Source organism: Diospyros lotus, chromosome 1, assembly GCF_014633365.1.
Source record: "Diospyros lotus cultivar Yz01 chromosome 1, ASM1463336v1, whole genome shotgun sequence".
NCBI classification, from domain to species: Eukaryota; Viridiplantae; Streptophyta; class Magnoliopsida; order Ericales; family Ebenaceae; genus Diospyros; species Diospyros lotus.
Genome location: NC_068338.1, coordinates 34,041,133 through 34,067,964, shown reverse-complemented (window position 1 = coordinate 34,067,964; position 26,832 = coordinate 34,041,133). Strand labels below are relative to the sequence as shown.

General features: G+C 35.6%; 2 protein-coding genes across 2 annotated transcripts; one reads left to right on the top strand and one right to left on the bottom strand.

Moving 5' to 3' along the window:
* The first annotated feature begins 1,106 nt into the window (after positions 1-1,106).
* LOC127791475 (peroxisomal membrane protein 13-like) lies at positions 1,107-14,470 on the top strand. Its single transcript, XM_052321380.1, has 5 exons — positions 1,107-1,278; positions 11,879-12,112; positions 12,641-12,942; positions 13,865-13,957; positions 14,116-14,470. The coding sequence occupies exons 1-5, from the start codon at positions 1,254-1,256 to the stop codon at positions 14,305-14,307; spliced, it is 846 nt and encodes a 281-aa protein (XP_052177340.1). The 5' UTR covers positions 1,107-1,253; the 3' UTR covers positions 14,308-14,470.
* Positions 14,471-17,237: 2,767 nt separating this feature from the next.
* On the bottom strand, positions 17,238-20,376 carry LOC127794552 (F-box/LRR-repeat protein 12-like). The gene is made up of 2 exons (XM_052325729.1): positions 20,250-20,376; positions 17,238-18,963 (listed from the first exon to the last, which is right to left on the bottom strand). The coding sequence occupies exon 2, from the start codon at positions 18,588-18,590 to the stop codon at positions 17,415-17,417; it is 1,176 nt and encodes a 391-aa protein (XP_052181689.1). The 5' UTR covers positions 18,591-18,963; positions 20,250-20,376; the 3' UTR covers positions 17,238-17,414.
* Between the last annotated feature and the right edge of the window lie 6,456 nt (positions 20,377-26,832).

The window sequence follows — 26,832 nt, the reverse complement described above, 5'->3', positions numbered from 1 at the left end:
CGATTCTAGGGTTTTGAGTAGAGGCCTCTTAAGTGTAGCGAATAAAAAGATAATTATTTATTAAATTCAAGGAAAATTATTTGTTTTCTTTCCTTTAAAACTACACAAGAATGCCGTTTAATTTTATATTTCATAAATTCAAAAATTGTTGATAAAGATAGTTTTTATTTTTTAAAATAAAAAACTTATAGAGTATTTTAAAAATAAGTAAATTCGGCATAACATATATAGGCCTCGTTTGTTGCAGCTTAATTAAAGAAATTATAGATTCTAACTTCTTAGATTATAGCTTCTAAAATTTAGAATAAGTTGTGAACTTGTTTGTTACAATTTTTTAAAAGTTGTAGTTAAACAGTTATGGTGTTTGATATCATAAACTATAAAATAACTTATTTTTGTATAATTGTCCATAATATTCTTAATAGTTATAGAATGATAATTTAAAAATTAATTAATGTATATATATAAGTTTCAAGTGTTATAAAAAAATTAATTAGTGTATAGAGAGAAAGGGAGATGGCGAGAAAGAATAAGAGATTTGAAAATGGAGATGGCGGTAGAGAAGAGAGACCCTTAATTGCGTGGACATAAAAGTAATTCTTTATTAAAAACAAAGGTAAAATTGTTAAAAAAATGTAACTGTTTAATCGGAAGTTGTAGAAGTTGGGGTACCCCACATTTGAAAAGGCCACCTTCTACCCCTTCTAAAATCTAGTAGAAATTATAAACTAGAATTCTAAAAATTAAAACAAACACTATATACCCACTTTTTTTAAGTTAGAAGTTAAAAGTTATAGTTTTTAAGCTGCAACAAATAGACAGTAATAGGAATATTTCAAAAAAAAAATTGTTTGATGGGCTGCCAACAGAGATGTCAATTAGCCCTTCCTGGGCCGAGTTCCTTGAGACTCGTGACATGGTTCGGCCCATTATTATGGGCCAGACCCCCTGACCAGCCCAACCTTCCCCGTCTGCTCCATATGCAGTAGAATTAAAAGACAAAATGGACTTGACGGGCTGTTACCTGAATCAGGCCCACCGAATTGGCCGAGAACAGAAGAAGGTCACAGTAATCAAAAGGTGGGAAGTTACAGCTCATGTTCTGGCGCTTTGAAAGAAAGACAGCAGGCACAGAATATTCATATATATATATATATATATATACACACACGAGGCCGCGGTCTTGACCGTTCGGCACTCATTCCTCGTGGTCCTCGCGGGGTTGACACGTCTTTCTCTCTCTCTCTCTCGCCATGGCGTCGAATGCTCAACCCTCAGGTCGGTGCAGAGTTAAATCCTGTTCTTATTCGCTCCTATGATTTCGTGATGTTATTGAGGTTAAGGTTTTAGCTGTTAATTAAGGCTTCGATGTCTTATTTGGAAAAAAAGTGTTTAGATTCCTGATATTCAGATTCCTGAATTGATTTCATCCATGCGCTTTATTCTCCTTTTTGTTGCCGAGAAGACTTGAGATAACCTAGGTTTAGTACTGATAGTTATGGTTGAGACTACTTATCCTCGAATTAAATAGTAAATGAAGTTGTGATTGATTTTTATAGCTCGGATGAGAATTTCTCGTACGGAATTAGGAATTTCACCTAAATTTCGAAGGTGTCATGATCGGACCTTTTTTTTTTTTTTTTCCTTATCAGCAGCCAAATTGTGCTGTGTTTTACTTTTGCATTCACTACTTTGGTTAGACTTGAGGTGTAACAGAGCTTAGTGAGTTTTTTATGCCTACACGTCCATGCATGTTTCGGCCTAGTTTGCTCTAATTATCTTGTTTGCACCATGATCATGTCTATTACACTTTGTTAGTTAACTTTTGATTTAGCATATGTCATTAACCTATTACACGGCATCTCCAGTTATGGTGAACACCGGTTGACCTTGCTCTTTTTTATCTTGCTTATATTAGATGAGTTTTTCATAACTTAGCTAAAATCACCTTCCTAGAATAGTTGTCAAAGGCAAGCTTGAGGTGCAAGGCGTAACACTTTGCACTTCTGCCAAACCAAGGTGAGGCTCCCACCTAAGTGCATGAAGCATGCACCTCATTCGCTTTGTGGATAGAAGATATAAACCTCTTTTTCTTTTAGAACATAAAATTCTCTGCTGAATAGCAATAAAGAAACCTTCATCAATTGTCAATCAAAGCTTCAAGAAACACTTAGTTGCCGGGAGGCTCCAGTGAGTAAGGTTCACGGGCTGAAGAAGTTCTGGCATGGGGAGCACATGGGCATTCATCCAGTGACTTAGTCTTACCAACAGTGTTTTCAGAGGCTAGCTCAAACTCCAGCGACCAGTGTTGGTCTGGAGGGTGTTTCACTCTTTTGGCAACCTGATGCCTATTCCACTCTCTTGCAAGTTCTCTTTCCCTTGGTGCTTGTTGTTTCTCTCTTGCTACTCAATGTTTCAAAGTCCAGTGAGTTTGTTTACAAGCTTAGTCGTTTAGTTTCTAATAATTGTATGTTAAACTTATTTTTTAAACAAACTTATTTAAACTGGGCTTTTATTTTATTTGTTTAAATTTGTTTCACGCTTTTACTATACAGAAAGTTCTTCATTATTATTTAAATATATATTCTTTTGAGCTTATGTCCTTTAGTGTTGTGTTTCCATATTGTACTTGTTGGTTTCACCATATCAACTAAGTGATGGAACACAACTATATTAATTATCTTCATTTACCACCCACCACCATCTCATGAAACTTCTCCATGTGAAGATGGTGTTCAAACTTCATTTCATCATTACTCCGCCAGGGGATATTATCCACTGCCGGTCCCAAGCCCGGATAAAGGAGGAGGGTTGCGTTAGGTAGTCGACAGCCAGCGTAAAACTTAGTCGGATCCAAATATGAATTCTAGACAAACTATTTGTTAGGATGTAACCCACATAGAAGTCTAGAATTCATGTAGCCAACCCCACATAGTGGGATAACGGCTGGATATGTTGTAATGCACCTCTAGGTGCCTGTCTGTTATTTCTTCTATGAAGCTAATCTTTTGTTCATTTTTTATAGCATTTAGGAAATTTGTCATTTATGATTTTATGATTTTGATTTAAATCTTATAGTAATAAAAATAATTTTATATAAGCATTTTTTACACATTTTGAATAAATGTTCCCCTTACATTTATGAGGCAGACACCTGTGCCTTGCACCTCGGCTCCAAGCACCCTTTGTGCCTCAACATGCCTTGTGCCTTTGACAACTATGCTTGCCTGTATCATTTAAGCTCTTGTAAATTATTGAGATGCATGTCAAAATGACCGCATGCATGTTGCTTTATGAAAGATATTTTTGAAATTTGTAGAAGCTGCAATTAGTTTAACTAATTGTCTGAATTGATGTTGCAAGTCCTTTTCTGAAGATATCACTTTTCTCCTTTCTTTTTATTAACTATGACCTGTTTCAGACTTTATTCGCTGAATGCTATTTCTGCTTGGGAATTTCCTTAATATGGTCTTAGTAAATGGGAAAAAAACACTTATATATTCATGATCACAAGTATCTACTAGTTAAATCAAAGTTAAGAGAGCCTGAGATGCGCCCAATGATTCTATTCTAAATAAGATTTGAGCTCGCAATTGTTAATAGAGGTACAGCTTTCCTCAAACAGCTTGAGGCAAATATAAGATGTTGAAAGATGAATGGGCCAGTCAGGTCAGACAGGTGTGCTGGCTTGGAGTGATATTTGAATGAAGAAGGGTTTTCATCATTCTGTTGATCAGTTACATATTTTGAGTTTGAAAGGGGGAGATTGGAGGACGTTTGTGTAAAAAGGACAGGGGTTACTGAGCAGTGTGGAATTTAATATTTTGGAAGATGAAGATATCTAGTAATGAGGCCAGTAAGAATAATATTCAAATCCAATTACTTCTCCAGGAAGAATTTAAGGTCAATAGGATATAGGAAGTTGGCAGTTTAATGAAACTTTTTGTCACCACTATGCTATTTTTAAATTCTTGTTTATTTCGTTACTGCTTGCTGTTAGGGCTACTATTGCATTACTATTAGTATTGTATTTTTAATTTCCAGCTGTGAGTTTGTTAGAATCAAGGGGCCACGTGACAGGCCCTAGGAAAAGACAAAAGTTATGGTTGTAACTGCTCGGTGGGAGCAATCTGCTGCATTCACGTCCACCTAAGCAATTATATCAGCTCTCCCAGCTTGTAGGAGAGTTATCGAAATTCAATAGAACAGTTTTCCAATTATCCTTCCTCCTTGTTCTCTCTTTTCTCTCTTTCTACGTTCTCCCTCTTCTCTCTTTCTTGGCTCTATCCTATTCTGTATTTTCACTGGTTTGAGGCCAACTACATTGTCGCACCGTGACACTTTTGAAAGGATATTGAAATTAGCAGGTGTCTATTTTCAACTAAGCCTTAGTCCCTCTAAATAGAGTCGATTACATGGATTCTATCTCTCCAATTGGGATATTCAAGATCCTACTTGTATGAAAATGTGTAAGAAAACGATGGTGAGAAGAAGGTTTTCAGCCTTCCTTATTAAGAACATGGTGGGAAGATGAACCTTGGTGTTTTTCTTTGTTTTGTTTTTGGTTTGGGGGAAGATGATTGGAGAGCTAGGACTCATGTAGTAGGACTCATGTAGTTGATCCCACCTAGTGGGATTTCGGCTTGTTATAATGATGATGGTGTTTATTTATTTTATTTTTATGTTTTTTTAAAGTTGGGGGTTGGTGGTGTTAAAGGAGGAGAGACTCAAGAGTTTGGACTAGTGTTTCAGCCGTCAGCTTGTTTTTGATGTACCAATTTTCATTTTTAATTTCAGTTGTCCAAAGAACTAAATGGATGAAAACATTTTGTTGATCTCATTATCACACCCCTAGGGTTGAGCTATGGTGTGAAAGAGAATTTGGAAGCTTAATAGAAGAATTTAGAGGGAGATATCAGATGGAAGGAAGAGAAACAACAAGATAAGAGTATTCAAGAGAAATGTGTTAGGACCCGGGTTTATTAATGAATTTTTTGTAATAAAAGTAGTCACATGGCCACTTGCATGTAAGTAGTTGTAGACGCGCCTCACAGTTATGTTCATATTCCATGGGAAGAGCCTATATAAGGCCATGTATTGGAGGATGAGAGTTATCCGGTTTGAATGATAATCTCTCTCTCTCTCTCTCTCTCTCGTCTTTTAATTCACGGTAACTTCAAGTCTCTCCCCTGGAGACTTGACAATTGGTATTAGAGCCGATCATCCTCAACTGTGGTTTCGAGAGTGGGAGTTAGTTCAATTGGTAGGATTGAGGCGAAGTGATTGAAGATATTAATAGAGTTGTAATAGAGTTGTATTTTTTTTGTTATATTCTGTTTTGTATTGTAATAGCTTACATTTGTATTTTCATGTTTTGTGGAGTTTCTGTATTTTTTGTCTCAAGGACATTTCTGTAATTTGTGTATTAGTTTTAGGGCATATTTAAGGCAGAGATCTCTATCAATAAAGTGGGTCAGTGAAGCCTTTAATTCTCGTGTGTTTCTCTGTTAGATTTCAAGCTCTCTGTTAGATATAGATGGCGGAAGGAACTCGATTGAAACAACTAGAGAATCGCATGGAAGCAATGGAGTTCAGGATGACTCAAATGCAAGAAGCAGTAACTCAGAGCAAGGAACAGAACAGGGCGATCTACGATGAATTAAGGGAGGAGATGGCGTCATCCCGAGAAGGAGTCCAAAGGGAATTGGCGAGGCAGAGGGAGATGTTAGATCAGTTCGGGCAATGAATAGGCAACGTGGTTAGCATGTTATCCGTTCTCCCTCAATTCTGGTTGCTACCGGAATTTCCTCCCCGGTCAGTTCCAGAAGTTGGTATGGCAGAAGTGGGAATTCTTCCCCGACCATAAGGAGTGGCAGAAATGGGGAATTCATCATACAAGAACACTACAGAACAAGTAAAGGAATTCAATTCTCCTCATTCTCATTAAGAATTTATGCGAAGGTTGGAGATTCCTCTATTTGAAGGATCCAAGCCTAGGTGGTGGATCCGGAAGTGTAAGAGGTTCTTTCAGTTTTACAAAATTGCTGAGAATCAGCGAATCAATCTAGCCACACCCTATCTAAGTGATACGGCTGATGCTTGGTTTCAAGGGTGGTATAGATCAAGGGGAATGGATGCTAGATGGGTATAGATCAAGGGAAATGGATCGATTTTGCAGAGGAATTGTGTATACGCTTCGGGGAACGAAATATGGCGAATGTGATAAAGGAGTTTAATAAACTCAAACAATAAAGGTCAATGGCCGAATTTTAGGAAAGGTTTGAGGGGTTAGGAGCATTGATGTGGAGTGGTCAACTGACCCTCATCGATCAATACTTTGTATCCAACTTCATTAGTGGCCTCAAGGATGAGTTGAGATCCATGATAAAAATGATGATGCCAACAATGGTTAGGCAAGTGACAAAAAAGGCCAGGTTGCAAGAACTGACGCTAAAGGCGATATTCAAAAGGAATAGGGTGGCTACTAGGCCAATGCCAACTCCTAATTACCCTGCAGGAGGGAATAACAGGCCATTATTATTGGGAGGGCCTTCTGGGGGTCCTAAAGTTAACCCTTTGCCTCCCTGTTCCACAACCATGGAGCAGAGGCGACTTATGGGGTTGTGTTTCAAATGTGGTGAGTAGTATCATGCAGGGCACCAGTGCAAGAGGCAGCTCCTTAACATGGAAGGGGAGGAGGAGCATAATGCTTGATGGATTAGAAGAAGAGGAGGAGGTGACTCAAGAGGCGGTTGGACTAGTGAGGGAAGAAGAAACAGAGCATGAGGGAGGAGAAATTTCCTTCCATGCTTTGAAAGGGGGACCTACTAGTCAAATCATAAAGGTGTAGGGGTAGGTGGGACAAAAGAGTTTGTTGGTATTGATTGATAGTGGTAGCACCCATAGCTTATTGAATGAAGCTACTGCCAAGGAATTAAAGTGCAAATTAACGGCTACAACTCCTCTCTCGGTGATAGTGGCTAATGGGAGTAAGATGTATAGCCACAAAAGGTGTGAAGCTTTCTGTTGGGAGATGCAAGGACATGCATTCCAAGCTGACCTGAGGGTTCTGAATTAGGTGGTTGTAACATAGTGTTGGGTGTGGACTAGATGAAGACTGTCAACCCTCTCACTTTTGACTTCAACAAGCTGGAAGTTATGGTGGAAAGGGAAAATTCTAAGCTCATTCTGAAAGGGACCATGGAGCAAGGAAAATGCAAATGGAGAAGGGGAAAGAAACTACAGAGATGGATGAAGAGTAAAGGGGGTCAGATAACCCAATTGTATTCAATCCACGCATCGGAGGGGCATGAACCAGAGGGCAGTGATACAAAAAAGAATCTTCCATGGAGAGGAAGCTTGGCACTACTCTAATCCACCACTCAGGTATCACTTCCGAATAGCTTGACTTTACTGTTAAAGGAATTTCAGGATCTCTTTGTTGAACCTCACACCCTACCACCATAAAGGACCTTAGACCATTTGATATTCGTTAAACCTCACTCTAAACCAGTGAACTTGAGAGCCTATAGATATTCTCCCATACAAAAAGCAAAAATTGAAAAACAAGTGGCTAGCATGCTCTCTTTAACCATCATACGCCCTTAGCCAAAGCCCATTTGCATCCCCTGTCTTGCTCGTGAAAAAGAGGGATGGGACTTGGAGGTTTTGTGTTGACTATTAACAACTCAACTCTAATACCATCAAAAACAAATTCCCTATACCCCTCATTGATGACCTTTTAGATGAGTTACATGGGGGCCAAAATCTTTTCTAAATTAGACCTAAGATCCGGATATCATCAAATCCGAATGTCACCCCCTGATATACATAAGACAGCCTTCCGTACTCATCAAGGACTATACGAATTTATGGTGATGTCCTTTGGGCTCACCAATGCCCCAATTACCTTTCAGACCTTGATAAACCAAATATTTCAACCTTACCTAAGGAAATTCATCTTAGTTTTCTTCAATGATATCCTTGTATATAGCCAAGACTTTTACCAGCATTTAACCCACCTAAGAATAACATTTGAGGTCTTGAATTCTAACAAACTGTATGTTAAGCTATCTAAGTGTACATTTGCTCAACGAAAAAATGTGGAGTACTTAGGCCACATTATTTCAGGGGAGGGAGTGAGGACTGACCCTCAAAAGGCCACATTATTTCAGCAAATGGCCAAACCGAGAGAGTCAACCAATGCTTGGAAGGCTACTTGAGATGCATGTGTCACACTTAACCTAAGAGCTGGCATAAATGGTTGTCTTTAGTCCAGTGGTAGTACAATTCAAGCCACCACAGTGCCATTAATAGGAGCCCTGTCAAAGTAGTATTTGGTTGCAAGCCCCCTCTGAGGAGACTCGAGAAGGAACTAAGCATAGCTTAGAACCGGATGAAGTAGCACACTGATCGAAGGAGTGATCGGTCCTTTGAGGTGGGGAATAGGGTTTTCTTAAGGTTGAAAAGGTTCTTACAACAACCTTTTACAACCATACCATCATCTAAACTAAGCCCAAAGTACTTCGGGCCCTATGAGGTGGAGTCAAAGGTTGGGAAGGTGGCCTGCAAACTGAGATTGCCTAAAGGAGTCAACATGCACCCGGTGTTCCACGTCCCTCCTGAAGAAGTCCATTGAGCCCCATGCTACTATCAGTCTAGATCTACCCCATGTGAATGAAGAAGAAAAAGGAGTAGTAAAACCCCAGGCTATTCTGGATAGAAGGGTATTATATCAAGGCTCAGTGTCCTTAACTCAGTGCTGGTAAGATGGACATAGAAGGACCCCAACCACACAACAGGGGAGTACTTGCCTGAGTTACTCGATCAATTCCCATGAGCTACAAGGCTGCTCTAAATTCTTGGGGACAATAATTGTTTCTAAGAGTGGGGAAATGTTAGGACTCGTGGGTATTATTGAAATTTTTGTAATAAAAATGGGCACATGGCCACTTGCATGCAAGTAGTTGTAGACGTGCCTCACGATTATGTTCATATTCCATGGAAAGAGCCTATATAAGGCCATGTATTAGAGGATGGGAGTTATCCAATTTGAATGATAATCTCTTTCCCTCTAAATTCTCCCCCTCTATCTCGTCTTTTAATTCACGATACCTTTAAGTCTCTCCTCGGAGACTTGACAAAAGGGAGAGATCACAGAGAGAAGAAGAAGATTAGAGAGAATTACAGAATATTCATCAATACCATTCATGAAATCCAACGTCTTATTATGGCTCAATATATAGGCTCATAGCTGCAACCACTTTAGCTACAAGACAAAGGCTGTAACAGCCTTAGCTACAGGACAAAAGGGGAAAAGACAAGAAAGAGAAAATATCCTAACAACCTCTAGTTACAAGACAAATAGCCCTAATAAAAATTGAAACAAAAAATAAAACCAAAATTACAAATACTATCCTCAGAATGTGACAAATTTTCCCGCCTTCAAATATTTTTTGTCCCCAAGAAATTTATTTCCGTCAATCCTATTGTTACTTCATCCAACTCCGGCTAGCTCTCCTACTTCATTGTCTTCTTCTAAACCCTCCATATGTAGCAACTGCCTTCTGCATTGGTGGCTCAGACTGAATTTGTCCCCGCATTTAAAGCATAGTCCAAGTCTTCTCTGAGACTCCATAATAGGAGATTTGGCTACCTGAGGATGTTTCTTTGAGTCTGCTCTGAGGCCGTCCTCCAAGCATTTTCTCCCAATTCCTTATTGCTCCAAAGATACCCTTCTGTTACAGTCCTGTGCTTCTTGACAAACGTTTCCAATGATAACTCATGCAAACGGGCCTTCTCCGTCACTTGCCCTCCCAAACTGGGTTGTAACATTTTAACCATTGGTCTTAGCTCATCACTCAATCCACTGAGGAAGCTAGATACGAAATAATGTTCATCTAGAGTCAGGTGAACTTGTCTTATTATAGACCTAAGAGCCTAAAACCTTACTTGATATTCTTCCACTATTCCTTCTTACTTCAGTTTGTTAAATTCTTCCACCACATCAGTTAGATTTCACTCCCTGAAACGAGCACAGAATTCCTCTACGAATTCAGGCCACCGCCATTTTGTACTCTGCTCGCTCCACCCTTAAAACCATGAATTTGCCACATCATTCAAATAAGCAGTTGTCATGTTTACCTTACTCCCTTCGGCTATTCAATAGTGGTAAAAAAAATTGTCCACATCGTCTGACCCACCACTGGGGTTTGTCCCCTTCAAACATCGGGATTTCGAGTCTCAATGTTGGTTGATTATTCTAGTTTGTTAGGGATCCCTGAAGAGAGCCTTTAGCAACATACTCCATTCACTCATCCACTTCTGGCCGATCCCTCGATCCGGGAAAGTTAGTGTTGTCGTGGCTCGGGGAGGGAAATCCACTGGCAGGCTTGCATTGGGCTGTCGAGAAAAGATGGCGAGGGTAGCACTTAGCTACTAGCTCAAACCCAAAATCTTCCCGTATGTTCCTCTCTATCATCGACACATCTGCTCGGATGTGGCTAACTTCCTCTTGGGTGTGTTGAACCCCAACTTCCACCGTGTCTAGCCTCTCGTCTACCTGCTCATGGTTCTGTCAGAGGTCCACTTCCAAGGCGTCCAATCTTGACTCCAGTTGTTTTGTTCTTGTGCCTCTTCAGTCATCCTCCCCTCAAATCCTTCCTCGTTTGATATTGGTTAACATCGAATGCGTTTAACACGAGCTACAACACCTTTCTTCGCCCACGTCGCCAACTTCGACAGAGCTCTTGCCCTTGTCTTCCGCTCCAGTCACAACCCTCCTGATTGTCTGCTTCACCTTTGACAGACTCATGATTGCCTCGGACGTCTGCTACAGTCGCAAACACCTGGTGGTCCTCGTCACTCCTCTACAAACTGTCGCTTCTCGCGAACAATTTTCTGTTCGTGTCACCTCCGACATGCTCGCCAGCCAACCCACCATCTGTTCGCATCGCCTTCGACGTGCTCGCCGATTGACCCACCTCCGTCTTGCTACCAAGACGGCTGGCTCTGTTGCAATTAACAGAGGTCGCCGGACTCCACTGTGTATTGGCGACAGAAATTACAATCGAAAAAAATCAACCAATTCACTTAGGGTTGAGCTATGGTGTGAAAGGGAATTTGGAAGATTAATAGAAGAATTTAGAGGGACATATCAGATGGAAGGAAGAGAAACAACAAGAAGATGAGAGTATTCGAGAGAAAGGGAGAAGAGGTCACAGAGAGAAGAAGAAGATTAGAGAGAATAACAGAATATTCATCAATACCATTCATAAAATCCAACGCCTGGTTATGGCTCAATATATGGTCTCACAGCTATAACCGCTTTAGCTACAAAACAAAGGTTGTAACAGTCTTAGCTACAAGACAAAAGGGGAAAAGACAAGAGAGTGAAAATATCCTAACAACCTCTAATTACAAGACAAATAGCCCTAACAGAAATAAAAAAAAAAAAACAGAAAATAAAACCAAAATTACAAATACTACCCTTGGAATGTGACACTCATTAACATTGATCTTCAGCCCATTTTGATCTTTTATAAATTTCCCTTCTCTGTAGTGAGTGATGTTAATTGTAATGTAATCATCCTGTCAATTTTCTAAGAAAACGATTATATGAGTTAACTCGCACAAGATTTTTTATATTGATTATCCAACTCATCATTGTTAAAGTGAAATCAGACTGGATATTCTTTGTCCCATGGCCGTTGCTGTGGTTTTGCTCTACAGTTAGACCTCTGTGTGGTTTGTACTTTTTCTCAAGCTTTCCTTGTTCTTTATGTCGCATTGTTTTGCTTTAACAGGTTGCACTGTACTTTTTCTTTTATTTAGTTTGCTTTGAAGTTGTGGCAATCTGACTGATTTTTACATCTTGCAGGTAATGGCCCACCTCCAAAACCTTGGGAACAAGCTGGGACCTCGTCTGGTCCTACGCCTTTTAAACCCCCCTCTCCAGGTAGCACAAGTAATGTGGTTGAGGCTTCTGGAACTGCAAACCCTGGTGAAATTGTTTCTACGACTGATAGGAATACAACTGTGAGTAGAAGTGCACTCGGGAGGCCTTTACCCACTAGGCCATGGGAACAGCAGATGTACAACAGCACTTATGGAGGTACTTCTTTTCTAATCTTCCAGTAGATGTATTGCTAATTCATGATATTATATATTGCACCTTTTCTGCTTGGGGTTTAATTTCTTTTATTTCTAAGTTATAACAGTACTACGTTAGGCTTTCTACTTTCAGTTTATGTGATTCATGGTGCAATTTGTGTTATTAATGGTACAAGGCCATACCTGTTAAGTTTTGACACTCCATACATGCCTTGTTTCTTTCATGGCTCTTTGCCATGGTTAGACAGCAGGATAGTTCTCGAGAGGTTTACTACCACAGCTTACGCATATGATCATATATATAGCACCATGCAATGAATTATTGAGCATTCTTTTATGAGATTTCAGAAATTAATTCAATAAAAACAAAAGTATGAAGTTTATCTGGAGTCTTTTGAGCCAATTTTATACGAAATTTAGGTGGAAAACGAAGACAAAAATGCTAGATGCGTTGGTGAAAATCATTCAAAATTCCAAATTATTAATTGTGCTGTTTAATGGAGCATACGCTTGACCATGCCAAATGCAGGTTATGGCTCTGGTTTGGATTCTAATTCGGGGTATGGATCTGGAATGTATGGTTCGTATGGTGGACTAGGAGGGTCTTATGGTGGGGGATTGTACGGAAACAGTATGCATCGAGGAGGATATAGTGGGCCCTATGGGGGTTCTGGCTTGTATGGAGGGGGGGGAATGTTCAATGGTGGTTTTGGAGGCCCAATGGGTGGCTACGGAATGGGCATGGGGGGTCCATATGGCAATAATGATCCAAATAATCCATTTGATCCTCCACCATCTCCACCAGGGTTTTGGATTTCGTTCCTCCGGGTGGTAAGTCAATATAAACCTTTTATTCTCTTAATCTCTTACTGTTGATATGCTTAAGAGGGAAAACCTAATGTGTTGATCTAGTCTGTCTTTTTCTATCAGCTTTTTAACATTTTTAGTACATTATTTTGATGATTAAGAAGATCTGGTTATAAGACCCTGTATTTCATCGTAAGTAAGAACTGGTTTTTTTCATTTAAAATATTTAGCTGGTAAGTGCATGGCATTTCAGGATATAAAAATTTCTTGCATTATCTGTGATTGCTATCATACTCTATTATGTATGCGTGAGTGTCAATGCAGGGGATTTTCTATTTTAACTACATTCGCGGAATTAAGTTTTCATTCACACTGAAGATAAGGAGGGTTTATTCAGGACCATTGACAGTCATGGTTGAGAAGTACTATTTTGTTCCCTCTGCACAAGGATGCATTTTGAATGTCAGAATGTAATAACTTGTTATCATGCTTAGAATGCTAATAAGTGATTTTGATGCGTGGTTCACATAGTTTTAACTCTTAAAATATGTTGTTTAGTGTGCAAGTTGCTTCTTGTGTGAATGCATTAATAAGGGAATTTGCTGAGCATTCAACCAGTACTATTCGTGACTCAGCAACTATTTGCATTAATGCTTCCACCCTAGTTTTGGCAACTATCTACCAATTTTCTGGTTGCAAAATGAAGCTTGCAGTCACACGATCATGGGATTGGCATTTGCAATCTTTGTTTTATTTCATTTTTATATTTATTCACCATTTGGGGGGAGGGGACAAGCATGCGAGTGATTGTTAGAGTTCCTGTCAAATTTCCAATTGAGGTTATTCTTTCTCAAGTTAAACTGCAACCTTCTTCTAACAAACTTCTTGGATCTTTAAACTGACGCTACAAGGTGTACTTATCTATATCATGCTGTGATTATCGCAGATGGAAGGTGTTGTAACATTCTTTGGTAGGATTGCTGTACTTATAGACCAGAATACACAGGCATTTCACATGTTCATTACTGCACTACTCCAGGTACTTTTAGTTCTTATGTCCAAATTTAGTTATTTTAAACATGACATTGTAGGATTGCTTCTTCTTAAAATGTGAAGCATAGAAACTATATCACTGAAACCATGGCTTATGCTGAAATTGATCTGTTTGCTTCACGACTGCTGGACTATCACATGCAGCTGTTAGATCGATCAGGATTACTATATGGAGAGCTTGCTAGATTTGTATTCAGATTGCTGGGAATTAGAACAAAGCCCAAAGCGGGTCACCCACCTGGATCTCGCAATCTCCAAGGGGCCGAAAACTCCATTGAAGGACCTAAGGCTGCTCCAACTGGTGCATGGGATGGTGTATGGAGAGATGGTATTTAGTAATTAGGATGGTTCATCTTGCCATTTTGTCCCCAGTGCAGGAGCCCATTGAAATAAGCGAAAATATGTGAATATTGGGTCAGTGTTGCCATGGTCTTGTAGATTGGAGCCATATATTAATAATTATAATGGTGCTCGCAGCAAAATAGAAACTTTTCTTCTCTCCCAAACGAACCCTACTTTTACTTTTACGCCCTTTTTCTTATGCCGATCTTGGCCCAAGCATGTGCCAATGTTGCAATGGAATAGATGATAATATAGTGGGAAAAAAAGTAGTATTGAAAGAAGTGTTAGCTCGAAAAACTATTTCTTGTCATTTATTTTAGGATAAATTATATGAAACTCTTCTGTATTTATAGTCATGTATAATTTATTTTTATGTATTTTCGATTGCATTAAAAAAAATTATATTTTTAAAATATTATAATCAGTTATAATTTGTTATTATTTTACATAATTTTGTACAGTAATTTACGTACAAAATATAAAATTTTACGTATAGAATTTTAATATATCAAAAAAATATAAAATTTTATATTAATTAATTAGTAAATTACATAAAATTATATAAAATAATAATAGATTATGGTTAATTGTAATATTTTAAAAGTGTAAAGGGGTTTTTGGATATAATATAAAATACAGAGAGATAAGTTATATATGATTCTAAGTAGAAGGAAAATTTGATACAATTTACCATTTATTTTACCTGTTTCGTTGGAAAGTTTACAAGACTTTTAGAAGAATATATTAATATTCAGCCGGTTGGAGGAGAGCGGAACTGGAAAATGGATATTGCGATGTTTACAAACAAAAACATACCCATTCAGCCAAACTTGGGCATGTTATCCTTGTCATTTTTAGTCTGTTTTAATTTTTTAAAATATTAAAAACGTGTTTACTTTGTTATTTTTAAAAATATATTTTTGAAAAATAACTAAAAATTTTATAAAAAAAACTCAAAACAACTTTTGAGCTTTTTTAGTGAAAATCCATTGAAAATTGAAAAATATGGAAAACAGCCTCTCTCTCCCCCCCCAAAAAAAAAAAAAAAAAAAAAAAATTCAAATAGATTTCTTTGTTCTCTCTCTCATCTTTGCTCTCTCTCTCTCAAACATTGACCATCAATCTCGCTCGCCATTGTCGAAAGCCACCATCGACCGTCTCCGCGCAGACCCACATCTTTCATTTCTCTCATTTCTTATCTCATTTCTCATTTCATCTATTCACGCCATGGTAGAAATCAGATCTGATCGGTGTCATCGACGAACATGGGCCTTGCTACCTTCCCCATCGTGGGTCATCATCTTGGTTGTCATCGTTGTTCTTCGTTGTCGTTCGCCAATCAATGGTTTAAAGACACTGCCATGGCCAACTAATTGAGTTGCTCTTTCTCGGCCATGGTGTTGGTCTCATCCCCCTTTCCTCTCGAACAAATCTCGCCACGATGATGGGTGAGGAAGGAGATGGGGCGATCAGTGATGATGAGGAGGAGAAACAGATGTGGTTGACGGTGAAAGGAATACACAGTGGCATTGGGATGCGTAAACAACCCTAAGAGATGGAAGAAGATGGTCTTCTCCCTTCCTTTGCAATTTTTTTTTTTTGTGTGTTATTTATTTTATTTTAATATTAATCTGAACGTGATATAATTTTTTTGTATTAATTTTTTTAATGATATTTTTAAGATTTTTATTTTTTATTTTATTTTATAGTTTAAAGTATTTGAATCAAATTTATAATTTACTAATACATGTCTATAATTTATTTTGAATCAAATTCATTAAATAAAATAGCATAATAACAAAAAAGAAATCATTTTTAAAATTTCAAAGCAAACGTGTTTTCTAGTTTTTTGTTTTAAAAAATTATTTTTCAAAAATAACAGAAATAACGTGTTTTCAAAAATCTCAAAATAGATACCAAAAATACAAAATTCAAAACTAAAATACAATGAAAACACCACCTATGTTCTGTTCAGTTTTGGAAAATATTTTTTTTTAATTTTTAATGTTAATCTTATAATTTAAAATAACCTAACATTTTGTGTTTTAAAAAAATCATAACATTTAAAAAAAACATCAAAAATAATATTTTCTAATTTATAATATAAAGCTGAAATATTAAAAATTTGAGTTTTCTATTTTAAAAAAATCAATTATTTAAAGGGTATTTGACTTATTAATTTGACCACTTATAAGTTACTCTTTCAACTTATAAACTGTATAATTTATTTTATTATATATTTATTAAAAATTTAAAAACTTAAATGCTATCGAACTTATAAACGATTTTAGCAAATTATATATAATAAGCTCTTCCTCTAGTTTTTTAAAATAAGCTCTGGGTTATTTTGTTAATCAAATAAATTATAAATTTACCCTCAAATATTTTAAATATTTACAATTATATCACTTTTCCTTCATTTCTCTACCTTCTCTGTTGCCGTTTTCCTCCAACTTCTCTATCATCGCCTCTATCTTCTCCATGGCGACAGTCGACCATCGCCTCTAACCCTATCCCCATCCCTGATGATTGTTGCCTTTCGTCTCCATTGCTGTCTCCATATTCATTGCCCACGTCTCTATCGTCCCTCTCTACCTCCACCCTATCTTTGTGTCTAGCAAAGATATGTTCCCCAATGACTATTGCCTTTCGTCTCCACTCCTGCCTCCATATCCATTGCTCACGTCTCTATTGTCCCCCCTCTAGAGATGTCTAGGAAAGATATGTTAAACATATATATATTATATTAATATATAATTATAAATATCTTATTAATTATATATCAATTTATAATTTATTTTTATTAAAAATAATATTTTATAAATTTTATTTATATTATTCAACATGCATATTTTTATCTTTTTACTAAGTTTTAATAATTTATCAGTTTTTTCAAACTAAACACATAACTATCTAAAGGCTACTCAATTTAAAGGCTACTCAATTTTTAAGCATTACACAACTTATAAGTATAAAGGCTTATGAGCCCCTAAAAAAAGGGTAGGCCAAACAGCCTCTTAGTAAAAAAATTAAAATTACAAAACAGAAAATATTTTCAACATATGAGCAGCCCTAAAGCTTTCTTCATTTCATTAATGGTATTAATCAAGGATCCTAGTTTGTTGCATTCCAGTGCACATCATTTCTTCTTCTTTGATCTCCACACCAGCTCTAAAGCATTTAAACAGCTCTATCGCTGTAGTCGAAATTCGACACCGCTGGCTGATGTAGAGAATGGAGAGACGCTTGCAGCCATCCCTCAGCGCCTGCAGCCCCCTATCGCATAAATTCCTGCATCTATTCACATGAAGCCTCTCCAAGTTATGGCAGTCCGAGCCGATTGATTCCCACCCCGATATTCTAACTTCATGACACACTGCGAGGTTCCATTCTTGCAGCCACGGGCAGCCCTTCGCGATTGCCATGACAGCTTCGTCGTTAACACTTCTGCACAACCGGAGATTAATAACTCTAAGCCTTGTGGCCGATCCACAGCCGATGAACGCCAAACCATCTCCATTGATGCACCAACTTAAACTAGACGCGTTCAGGTACTCAAGGCCACCCCCACTTACAATCCCCATTATACCCTCTGGTTCCAGCTTGCAAGATTCAGCTTCTAAGTAAGATAGGCTTTGGGAACACCCTCTAAAACCAACGCCACTGATGCTTCTGCAGTAAGACATCCTGACTGCCCTAAGATGATGGCAGTTTTGTGAGAGGGCTCTTATTCCCTTGTCAGTAATAAGTGAACAATATGATAGATCGATATCTTTTAAGGCCAAGCAAGATTTGGCCAGGATCTCTAACCCAACATCACTAATGTTGCATCGGTAGAGACTAATTCTTGACAAGGAAGGGCAGCCAGCAGCAACCAATGACAGACCATTATCGGTGATGCCAAAACAACAGTCCAAGTAAAAAGCTTGCAATTCTGGGCCATAATATTGCAATCCAGATAAACCTGAATCAGGTAGCTTGATACACCCAGATAGGGACAATGACTGCAACTGGCGAAAACGAGTGAGCAACTTCTGAAGTTGGAAGGAGTTAACACTGGCGCTAGTGAGAGAGAGTGAGGAAATGTTGAGTACACTAAATGAGCATTGGAACTGTAAGGATTGACGGCTTGAATTTTGAACACAAAGCCAACGATGGCAAGTCAAGCCAAAAGAATTTCGATCGGATCCACAGTCAAGCCGTTGGAAAATAAAATATAAGCAATCATCAGGAAGGTGCATGATGGAGGTAGCACTGTTTCTAGAATCACTCTCCATTTCAATTTGTTGACACTCTTCTAAAGGTTACAAAGTTCGGATCTTTATCATGAATTTGCTCTGGAGTCCTTGATAAGTCCTTGAGTTTCCATACTCAAAACACTATGAACTCCATGGTTACACTTATGCCAAAGAAGTTGTGTTTTGAACTATAACAGCCCAAACGCCCTCGCGGACCTCTGTTAAATCAACTGTGATCAATGCAAAAGACTGAGATGGGAGCTTTCTTGATGCATTTGTGATACTCAGAGCCCATGCCGAAAGTGGTAATGAGTGTGAAGATATTTCCGATAACACCATAACGGCTATATATAGCGGCAAGGTAGTTAAAGTGAAAACATAAATTAGTCACCAATGTCTTCCATGAGGAACCCTGCAAAAAGGAAATATGTCCTACTTGGATTAACGCGCTTAGCCCTTCACACACTGAGAAAATTCACAACTGAAAAGCATGTGATTGCACTGTAAAAGTTCCTAATGCATTATAGTAGTATTTGATGTGTTAAGTTCTTCACATCATCATGTAAATGCAAGCACACAAACAAATTTACATCAGTAACAATCAAAAGGTATAGCCGACCTACATAGTGGGATAAAAGTTTGATATATTGTTGTTATTGTAACAATGAACGGGTCTGATATAAGACATTCAATTTTATCTTTTACAAGTCAAAAGACTTTAAGAGAAATAATATCAAACATTTGCAGCCTCTGAGTCTTTGAACCTACAACATCTCTTCTGGAGCCTTACTCCATTATCTCCGTGCTATGATGCTAGTCATTAGTGCTTATGCAATTACATCCACCATGCCAATAAAACTAGATGTTAAATGGGTGAATGCAGTTCTCCAAATGGGAAATTAACTTGATTGCATGTTTTAGCACCAAGTTCAAACACCATGGAATTAACTTATCATTAGCATCATCTTCAGCAGATTTTATCTCCAACAGCCTTGAGATGAAAGGGAAATTCATAAAAACCCACGTTAATAGCATGCACTCCAAGCCCATACAGCAAGAGATCAGCATGAACCCCACGACATAGTTTTCAGCATCCACGACCCAGTAAGGTGACTGCAGTGTTTGGATCGAATTGCACACAATCACACGAAAAAATCAAGAGAAAACGGCCGTATAGAAAATTGCTAACATGGTCCGGCCTCAAAGCCTACGCTTATGCTCCCACAACAATAGGTCAATCCGCTAAATCAACCAAAGTGCAATTTTGTATGATAAAACTGAAAAAACCCCTTATCATCACTTCTTCGTATAACTGGTCACTCGCATTCCAACAACTTAGTTATCTAGTCCTGCCACTCACCCAATCTCTAACTCTACTTGACGCAGCCTATTATAAACAATTTGCAACAGGCCCGATGGAATCGAGTCTTCTACCTCAATCCCTGTATGACTGTATCTACTCAACAGTCAACGCAGGATTATGCAAGACACATTATCTTTCAGACCATACTTACCAGATTAATTCACACCAAACTCAACTTGATTTGAATTTAAAGCGCTATCTAACATGGAATCCGAATATATCAACAATCAAAAAGCGAAATCGCTCATAAAACCAAATTAACCCACATAATATAATACTAGAAAAAGAAAACCCCAACAGGAAGATCTAGCAGCCAAATTACGATTAAATCAAACCTGTAACTGTAAGAGAGATCAGCTCGAGCTTATTCTTATTCTTGATCGATGAAACTCGCCGATAGGTCGAATACAACGCAGAGGGCAGAGGAGGCGCAATTCTCTCTTGTTTTCTGGCTCTTCAGATAATCAAATGAAGAAACAACTGAAGATTAGTGCATCGTTCGGCAGATGGTACATGGGCTGGGCCCAATGGCCGTTGCCCATTTTTAGCCCGGCCCATTCCGAATTGAACTCAATGCTTGGTAGATGCCCATTAATCCTTATGTGATTATAATTTAAAAAAAAATCCAACATTTTTACAATTATTAATTCTCAAAATAAATTTAGTGTCAAATATTTTCAATTATTAATTCTCCAGTTAGATTCAGGCTAAGGTGTATTAAATTTAATCAATTTATTAAATTATTTATATGCCAAAAACAAAATAAATAAATGCATATTATTTATTATAGGTTATGGTTAACATTACACGATTATATATTAATATAATATTACACAAAATTAACGTTATAATAAAATAATGATTAAATAATAATAAATGTATTTTATTTTCATAGAAAATTAATTGATTGCATTTTGTTTTTAATATCTAAACGATTACGTTGATTGATTAAATTATTCAGAACACTTCATTTATTACTAATTAAAAACAAAATGTAAGATTTTTTTAACTAATAATATTTTGATTTATGTATGGGCTGAATTAATATTATTTCATTTTAAAATAAAAGATTGTCAAAGTAATATTGTGCTGAAAGCAAAATATTATTTGACAAATATTTTTACCGAAATAATAGTAATAGTATATTATATTATAATAGTATAGTATAGTAACAGTAACATTATATTAAATAATTATAATATAGTATAATATTATATTCAGATGTAATATTACAAGGCATGATACATTTTTTCATCTCTAGACTAATCAAAAAATTGGGTTTAAGGACACGTATTAAAAAGTGTTCACTATTTATCCCTAAACCAAATTAATTTGGACACTTTTTGTTTATAACTTAACAGTCATTAAAAGAGGCTTTAAATTTGTCTTGTCAGTACTGTCACGCCACCATGTATATATACACACATATATATGTATACACACTCAACCATGGTTATCGGCAACCACAAAGAGCCCATGATTCCCTCTTCCCATTTCTTCATTTCTCTTTATTCTGGATCATTCTTACCTCTGCACCCATCGTCGATTCAACCACCATCGATCTCCTCGAACACAGTAGTCATCATCATCGTCTTTATCTTCTCCAACACCAGTCGTCGTCGATCGCCTCTGTCACTATCAATAAACATTACTCCAACCTCCTATGCATCATGATTGTCATTGTCATTGTTGTTGTTCAACCACTGTGACTGTTCACCTCTACGCCGTTAGGTGCCGCTATTTATGCCATTCTCGTCGTCGCCTAGCCATTCAACTATTAGTCCCGTTTCTGGTTCTCAAATTTGTAACTCGTGATTTCAGCCACCAACTGTAATTGCTTATTGTCTCTTCCGATAGCCATCATCGGTCGATCTTGTAATATTATAGTATTTTGAGAATAATAATAATTATTTTTTTTTGTATTTAAAATATTTTTAACATCTATTAGAGATTGTAGTCGAGAAAATGAATGGGCTTAGAGTTAGTGGGTTAAGTTGAAAAAAAACAGAAATATTAAATAAATGGGCTTAGAATTAGTAGGTTAAGAAAGTAGACTTAAAATTAATGAACTCAATGAAATAATAATTTATTCAAAAGAATATTTAGTGAAAAATAATTAAGGTGACAAAATAATTAAAGATAGTGGGTGAAATAATTGAGAAATTTTGTAGACAAAGTAGGGTGTAGATAAATAATTAAAAATTATGGGTAAGATTTAGTGAAAAATAATTAAAGATAATGGGTGAAATAATTGAGAAATATGGGAGACAAAGTAGGGTGTGAACAAATAATAAAAAATAATAGGTGAAATAATTAAGAAATGTGGGAGACAAAATAGGGTGTGGACAAATAAATAAAGATTATGGGAGATATTTAATGAAAAATAATTAAGAAATGTGACAAAATAATTAAAGATAAGAGGTGAAATAATTGAAAAATGTGGGAGATAAAGTAAGGTGTGGACAAATAATCAAAAATAATGGGTGAAATAATAGAGAAATGTATGAGATAAAATAGGATGTGGACAAATAATTAAATATTATGGGAGAGATTTAGTAAAAAATAATTAAGAAATGTGACAAAATAATTAAAGATAGTGGGTCACTATAATTATGTTAAGCTTAATTCAACCTTCTATAAATAGAGAAAATTTGAAAGATTTGAGGATTTAAATTAAATATAGAAAAGTTGTAAAACAAAAGATTTGAGAGTGAGAGAGAGATTTGAAAAAAGAGAAATAAATAAAACAAGAAAAACAAAATATAGAGAAAAATATAAAAAATTCATAAAAAAATCCCATATGATGGGTTTAGTAGTTATTGTGAAAATTTGTGACAGAATGTGTCGTTAGATACGCAAACTGAGGCTTCATCGCAGTATAGAAGAATACCGAATCGTTTCGCGAGAAGGTGAGTTATCTTCGAAAATTTCTTCAAAAACTTTAGAAATATGAGAATGATATTTTAGAATTTTTGATGATAAAATTGTAAGAGAAATGCATGATTGGTATTTATTATGAATTTTTTAGGCAATAGATACTTGAAAATCAAAGAGAAAATGATAAATAAATAAAATATTGATTCTGAAAATTATGAGGAAATTTTTTAGACTTAGGAATATTGTTTTAGGAATTATTGTGAAAATAAATTGAGAAAATTTTATGAGAAAGTATTTATTTCATAATCTTGAATAAATAATAAGAGGAAATTGGATAACTTAGGAAAATTAAATAAAATTAGAAATCTGTTTTTTTTTTAAATAATTATGATGTCCATTGTACGTTAAGGTTCATAATTGAGTACGATTAAAAATCCAACGCGAATTGAGGCAAAATTATGCTAAAGGCAAAATTATTTTTTTGCAAGATAAGTGATACTTCCTAACTGGATTTAACTTTATGAAAATGTTTGGTTTGTAAATGGTTCGACCCAAAATCTGATTTTATGTAAATGATTTTGTCATGTTGTCATGCATTGATGTAAGTATGTCATGTAGATTGCATTTATATGTTTTTATTTATGAAATATGCATATAAGCATGATAAAATTCACGATCGTACGTTGCATTGGTTTAGGATTAGGTACTGGCGTCGTTGTTTTGCCAAGGGTGCACCCATATACCCCAGTCTAACATGAATATTGAAAAAATGACGGGTAATCTTAAAGTACAGTCGACCTAAACATGAGAGTTATGATGTTATATGCATTGCATTAAATGTTTTGTTCCCTTACTTAGATGATTCATCATCTAATTTGGACTTTGTCCCTGAAATATTTAAACATTCCAGATGGAGATTGTAGCAGAAATGAAAATGAATGAGACATGAAATTGCACTTAGCAAAGTGCATGATAAGTTGAATGTAAGTTATGTAGTCCATGTATTTAAGTCATGCTACTTTAAATTTTGAACGTTTTGATAAATGATTATGTATAGTCTCATTTATAGTTAATGATGATGTATAACCTTATTTATGGTTAATGAGAATGTAATAATTGATTTATGATTAATGTTAAGGTGTTAGGTTCGATTATAGTTTTCAAATTTAATATCTGTGTTGATTATCTTTTGGGATAAATGTATGAAAAATTTAGGATGAATAATAGTAATAATATGGTTTAGTTTTAGTAGTATTGAAAAAAAAAATTATTATCCTATAATTGTCCTAAGTTATAGCGCGCTCGAAAAACGGGGCGTTACAGATCTACTCCTTACACCGACAATCGAATCTTCTCTCCCTCATATTTTTCTTTCTCTTTTTGTTGGGACAACCAACCACTACGACCACCAACCAAGCTTCATGCCTGCCAGATCTAGGCGATCGCCGACTAAGCTTCGTCTCCACCAAATCCGGTCTTTGACCAAACTAGTAAGTGTTGTCCAGAAAAATACCAAAGATACCGGTGAACTGAGTTTTAAAAAATTAATTAATAATTTATAACTCTCTTAAAAATTCTTAAATTTATAATTTTAATACGTGGTGATTGCAGAATGATTAATAACAATAAAATCACACAACTACAAAGAACAATAGAAATTTATAGAGGTTTGGCTCTAAAGAGCCTAATCCTCTATCTCAATACTTAACTTGAGGTTCCATTAAGAAGAATCAACACTAGTTTTTAATTAGAGTTAGAACTAACATACAATCCATTGTCTAAACAATAACCACTAACATACTACTAGAAAATATAATCTCCTCACGTAACAAGTGAGTAAAATAATCTCTTCATACAACAAGTTAGTACAAATAACAAATTTATAATCAGAGTCAATTACAAATAAGTCAGCAACGATTGAAAATTTCATCATTCATCACACTTCCAGTACTTTGAACATTCTCACTATTGTTTGAATACTCTATCAAGTTTGTTCTTTTTTGAGCCACCATACTTATCCTATATATATATATATATTCCAAACACACTAGTCATTAAAGAAATGGTTAATATGAAATTTAAAATTCAAAAATTTGTAGGTTTTCTTAAATAATATGAAAACACGTCTTACATTTTATTCAAAATAAATTTAATTTTGCATAAGAAATTAAAATTTGAAAATTCAAATATAAGTTTTTGAAACATAAATGATTAAAACAATAAAACATATCTAAAAGTAATATTATTTAATTCAAAATAAATTTACTTTTTGCATGAATAAGAGAAAACATGTTTAAAAATAATTGTCCTTTAATTCAAGATCTGAAAATTCAAATATAAGTTTTTGAAATATAAATGATAAAAACAATAAACCATGTCTAAAAATAATTATATTTTAATTCAAAATAAATTTACTTTTTTGTATGAGTAAGAGAAAACATGTCTCAAAATAATTATCCTTTAATTCAAAATAAATTTACTTTATGCATGAGTAAGAAATACATTTATCAATATATGAAAATTTAAACATAAATTTTTGAGATATAAATGATTAAAACAAAAAAAATGTCTAAAGACAATTCACCTTTAATTCAAAATAAATTTAATCTTTTTATCTACTTTTAATTCAAAATAAATTTAGATTTTGCATGAATAAAAAATACACATATATCATAAACAATTTTTTGTTATCATCAAAATCATATTTATTTACCATTGAGCTTGACAATCTCCTCATTTTTGTTATCATCAAAATCATATTTACTTACTCTTGAATTTAACAGTAAGATCGACCAAACCTACACAAAAACATACAAACGTCTTTTTCTTTCTCTTGCCCATATCTATTCCCCGACCCCTAACAGTCGGGGAATGCTGAGGGTCGGGAACCAAGGTTCAGGGGTTTCCCAACGCCCAACAACCTGTGACCATGGCCCTCGATGGGGAACCTTGAGTTTCCCGACCCCAGCCGCCCAACTGTTGGGTTCCTGGATCCAACCATGGTTGGGTCGGGGAACCCAACCTCTCCATAACTGTGGTCAAGGAGCTCAGTTGTGGTGAAGGCCATGGTTGGGTGTGTATGTGTATATATATATGTATATATATGTGGTGACGTGACAGTGCCGAGAAGGATAATAGAAGTGATACGGTGTGACGTGACAGTGCTAATGAGACAAATTTAACACATTTTAATGACTGTTAAGTCAGGAACGAAAAGTGTACAAATTAATTGAGTATAAGGATGAATTGTGAGCACTTTTTAGTACAAGTCCTTAAAATTATTTTTTTGATTAATCCAATGACAAAAAAATGCATTATGCCGTATTTACAATATTTTACATAATATTACTTAAAATACTACGATATATTATAATATTTTACTGAGGTGTCTTGGCTCGGTAAAAATGATGAATAAGGGTAGTAATTATTTGATTACTGAATATCTTAAAATGTTAAAATTAAAATAATTAAATATATAATAAAAATTAAATCGAATTAATTGAATAAATATGAGAATCTAACAAATAAAAAAAATTAAATTAGTCAAAAAATAAAAAATATAATTTTTGACATTTTGATTAATTATTTTATTTTAATTTTTACAAAAATAAAAATTAAACAAAATAAAAAATAACAAAAATTGTTAAATTTGAAATTTGAACCAAATTGACTCTTATCTTAATTTGAATAGAACTATCAATTTTGATTGGTTAGAAAAAAATAACATAATTGTGATGATAAATAACATGTTCATAACTATGATCATAATTATAATTGATAATTTTTTCAATTTGAGACATTAATTGTACTTGATACGATATTGTTAAGGTTTTAACATTATTTGTCGAACGCAATTAGTAAGCTTTCAAAACATACAAAAATTGAAGCGAGTGTACTTGGGAGGGTAAAATTGAAAAAGAAAATAGTAAAGAGGAAAAAGAAAAATTACCGGGGTGCAAATGCAATTAGGTGAAATCAATATTTTATATTATCTATCGGGGTAAGAAGACGGGGCATATATATCCGCGCAAAGGGATTGAA

What these genes read in the sequence shown, in the direction of transcription:
- LOC127791475 (XM_052321380.1), top strand. Translation starts at nt 1,254, where the DNA reads ATGGCGTCGAATGCTCAACCCTCAG. An exon ending in GTCGAATGCTCAACCCTCAG is followed by an intron (nt 1,279 to 11,878) that starts GTCGGTGCAGAG and finishes TACATCTTGCAG; the next exon opens with GTAATGGCCCACCTCCAAAA. An exon ending in GGATTTCGTTCCTCCGGGTG is followed by an intron (nt 12,943 to 13,864) that starts GTAAGTCAATAT and finishes TGATTATCGCAG; the next exon opens with ATGGAAGGTGTTGTAACATT.
- LOC127794552 (XM_052325729.1), bottom strand. Translation starts at nt 18,590, where the DNA reads ATGGAGAGTGATTCTAGAAACAGTGCTACCTCCATCATGCACCTTCCT.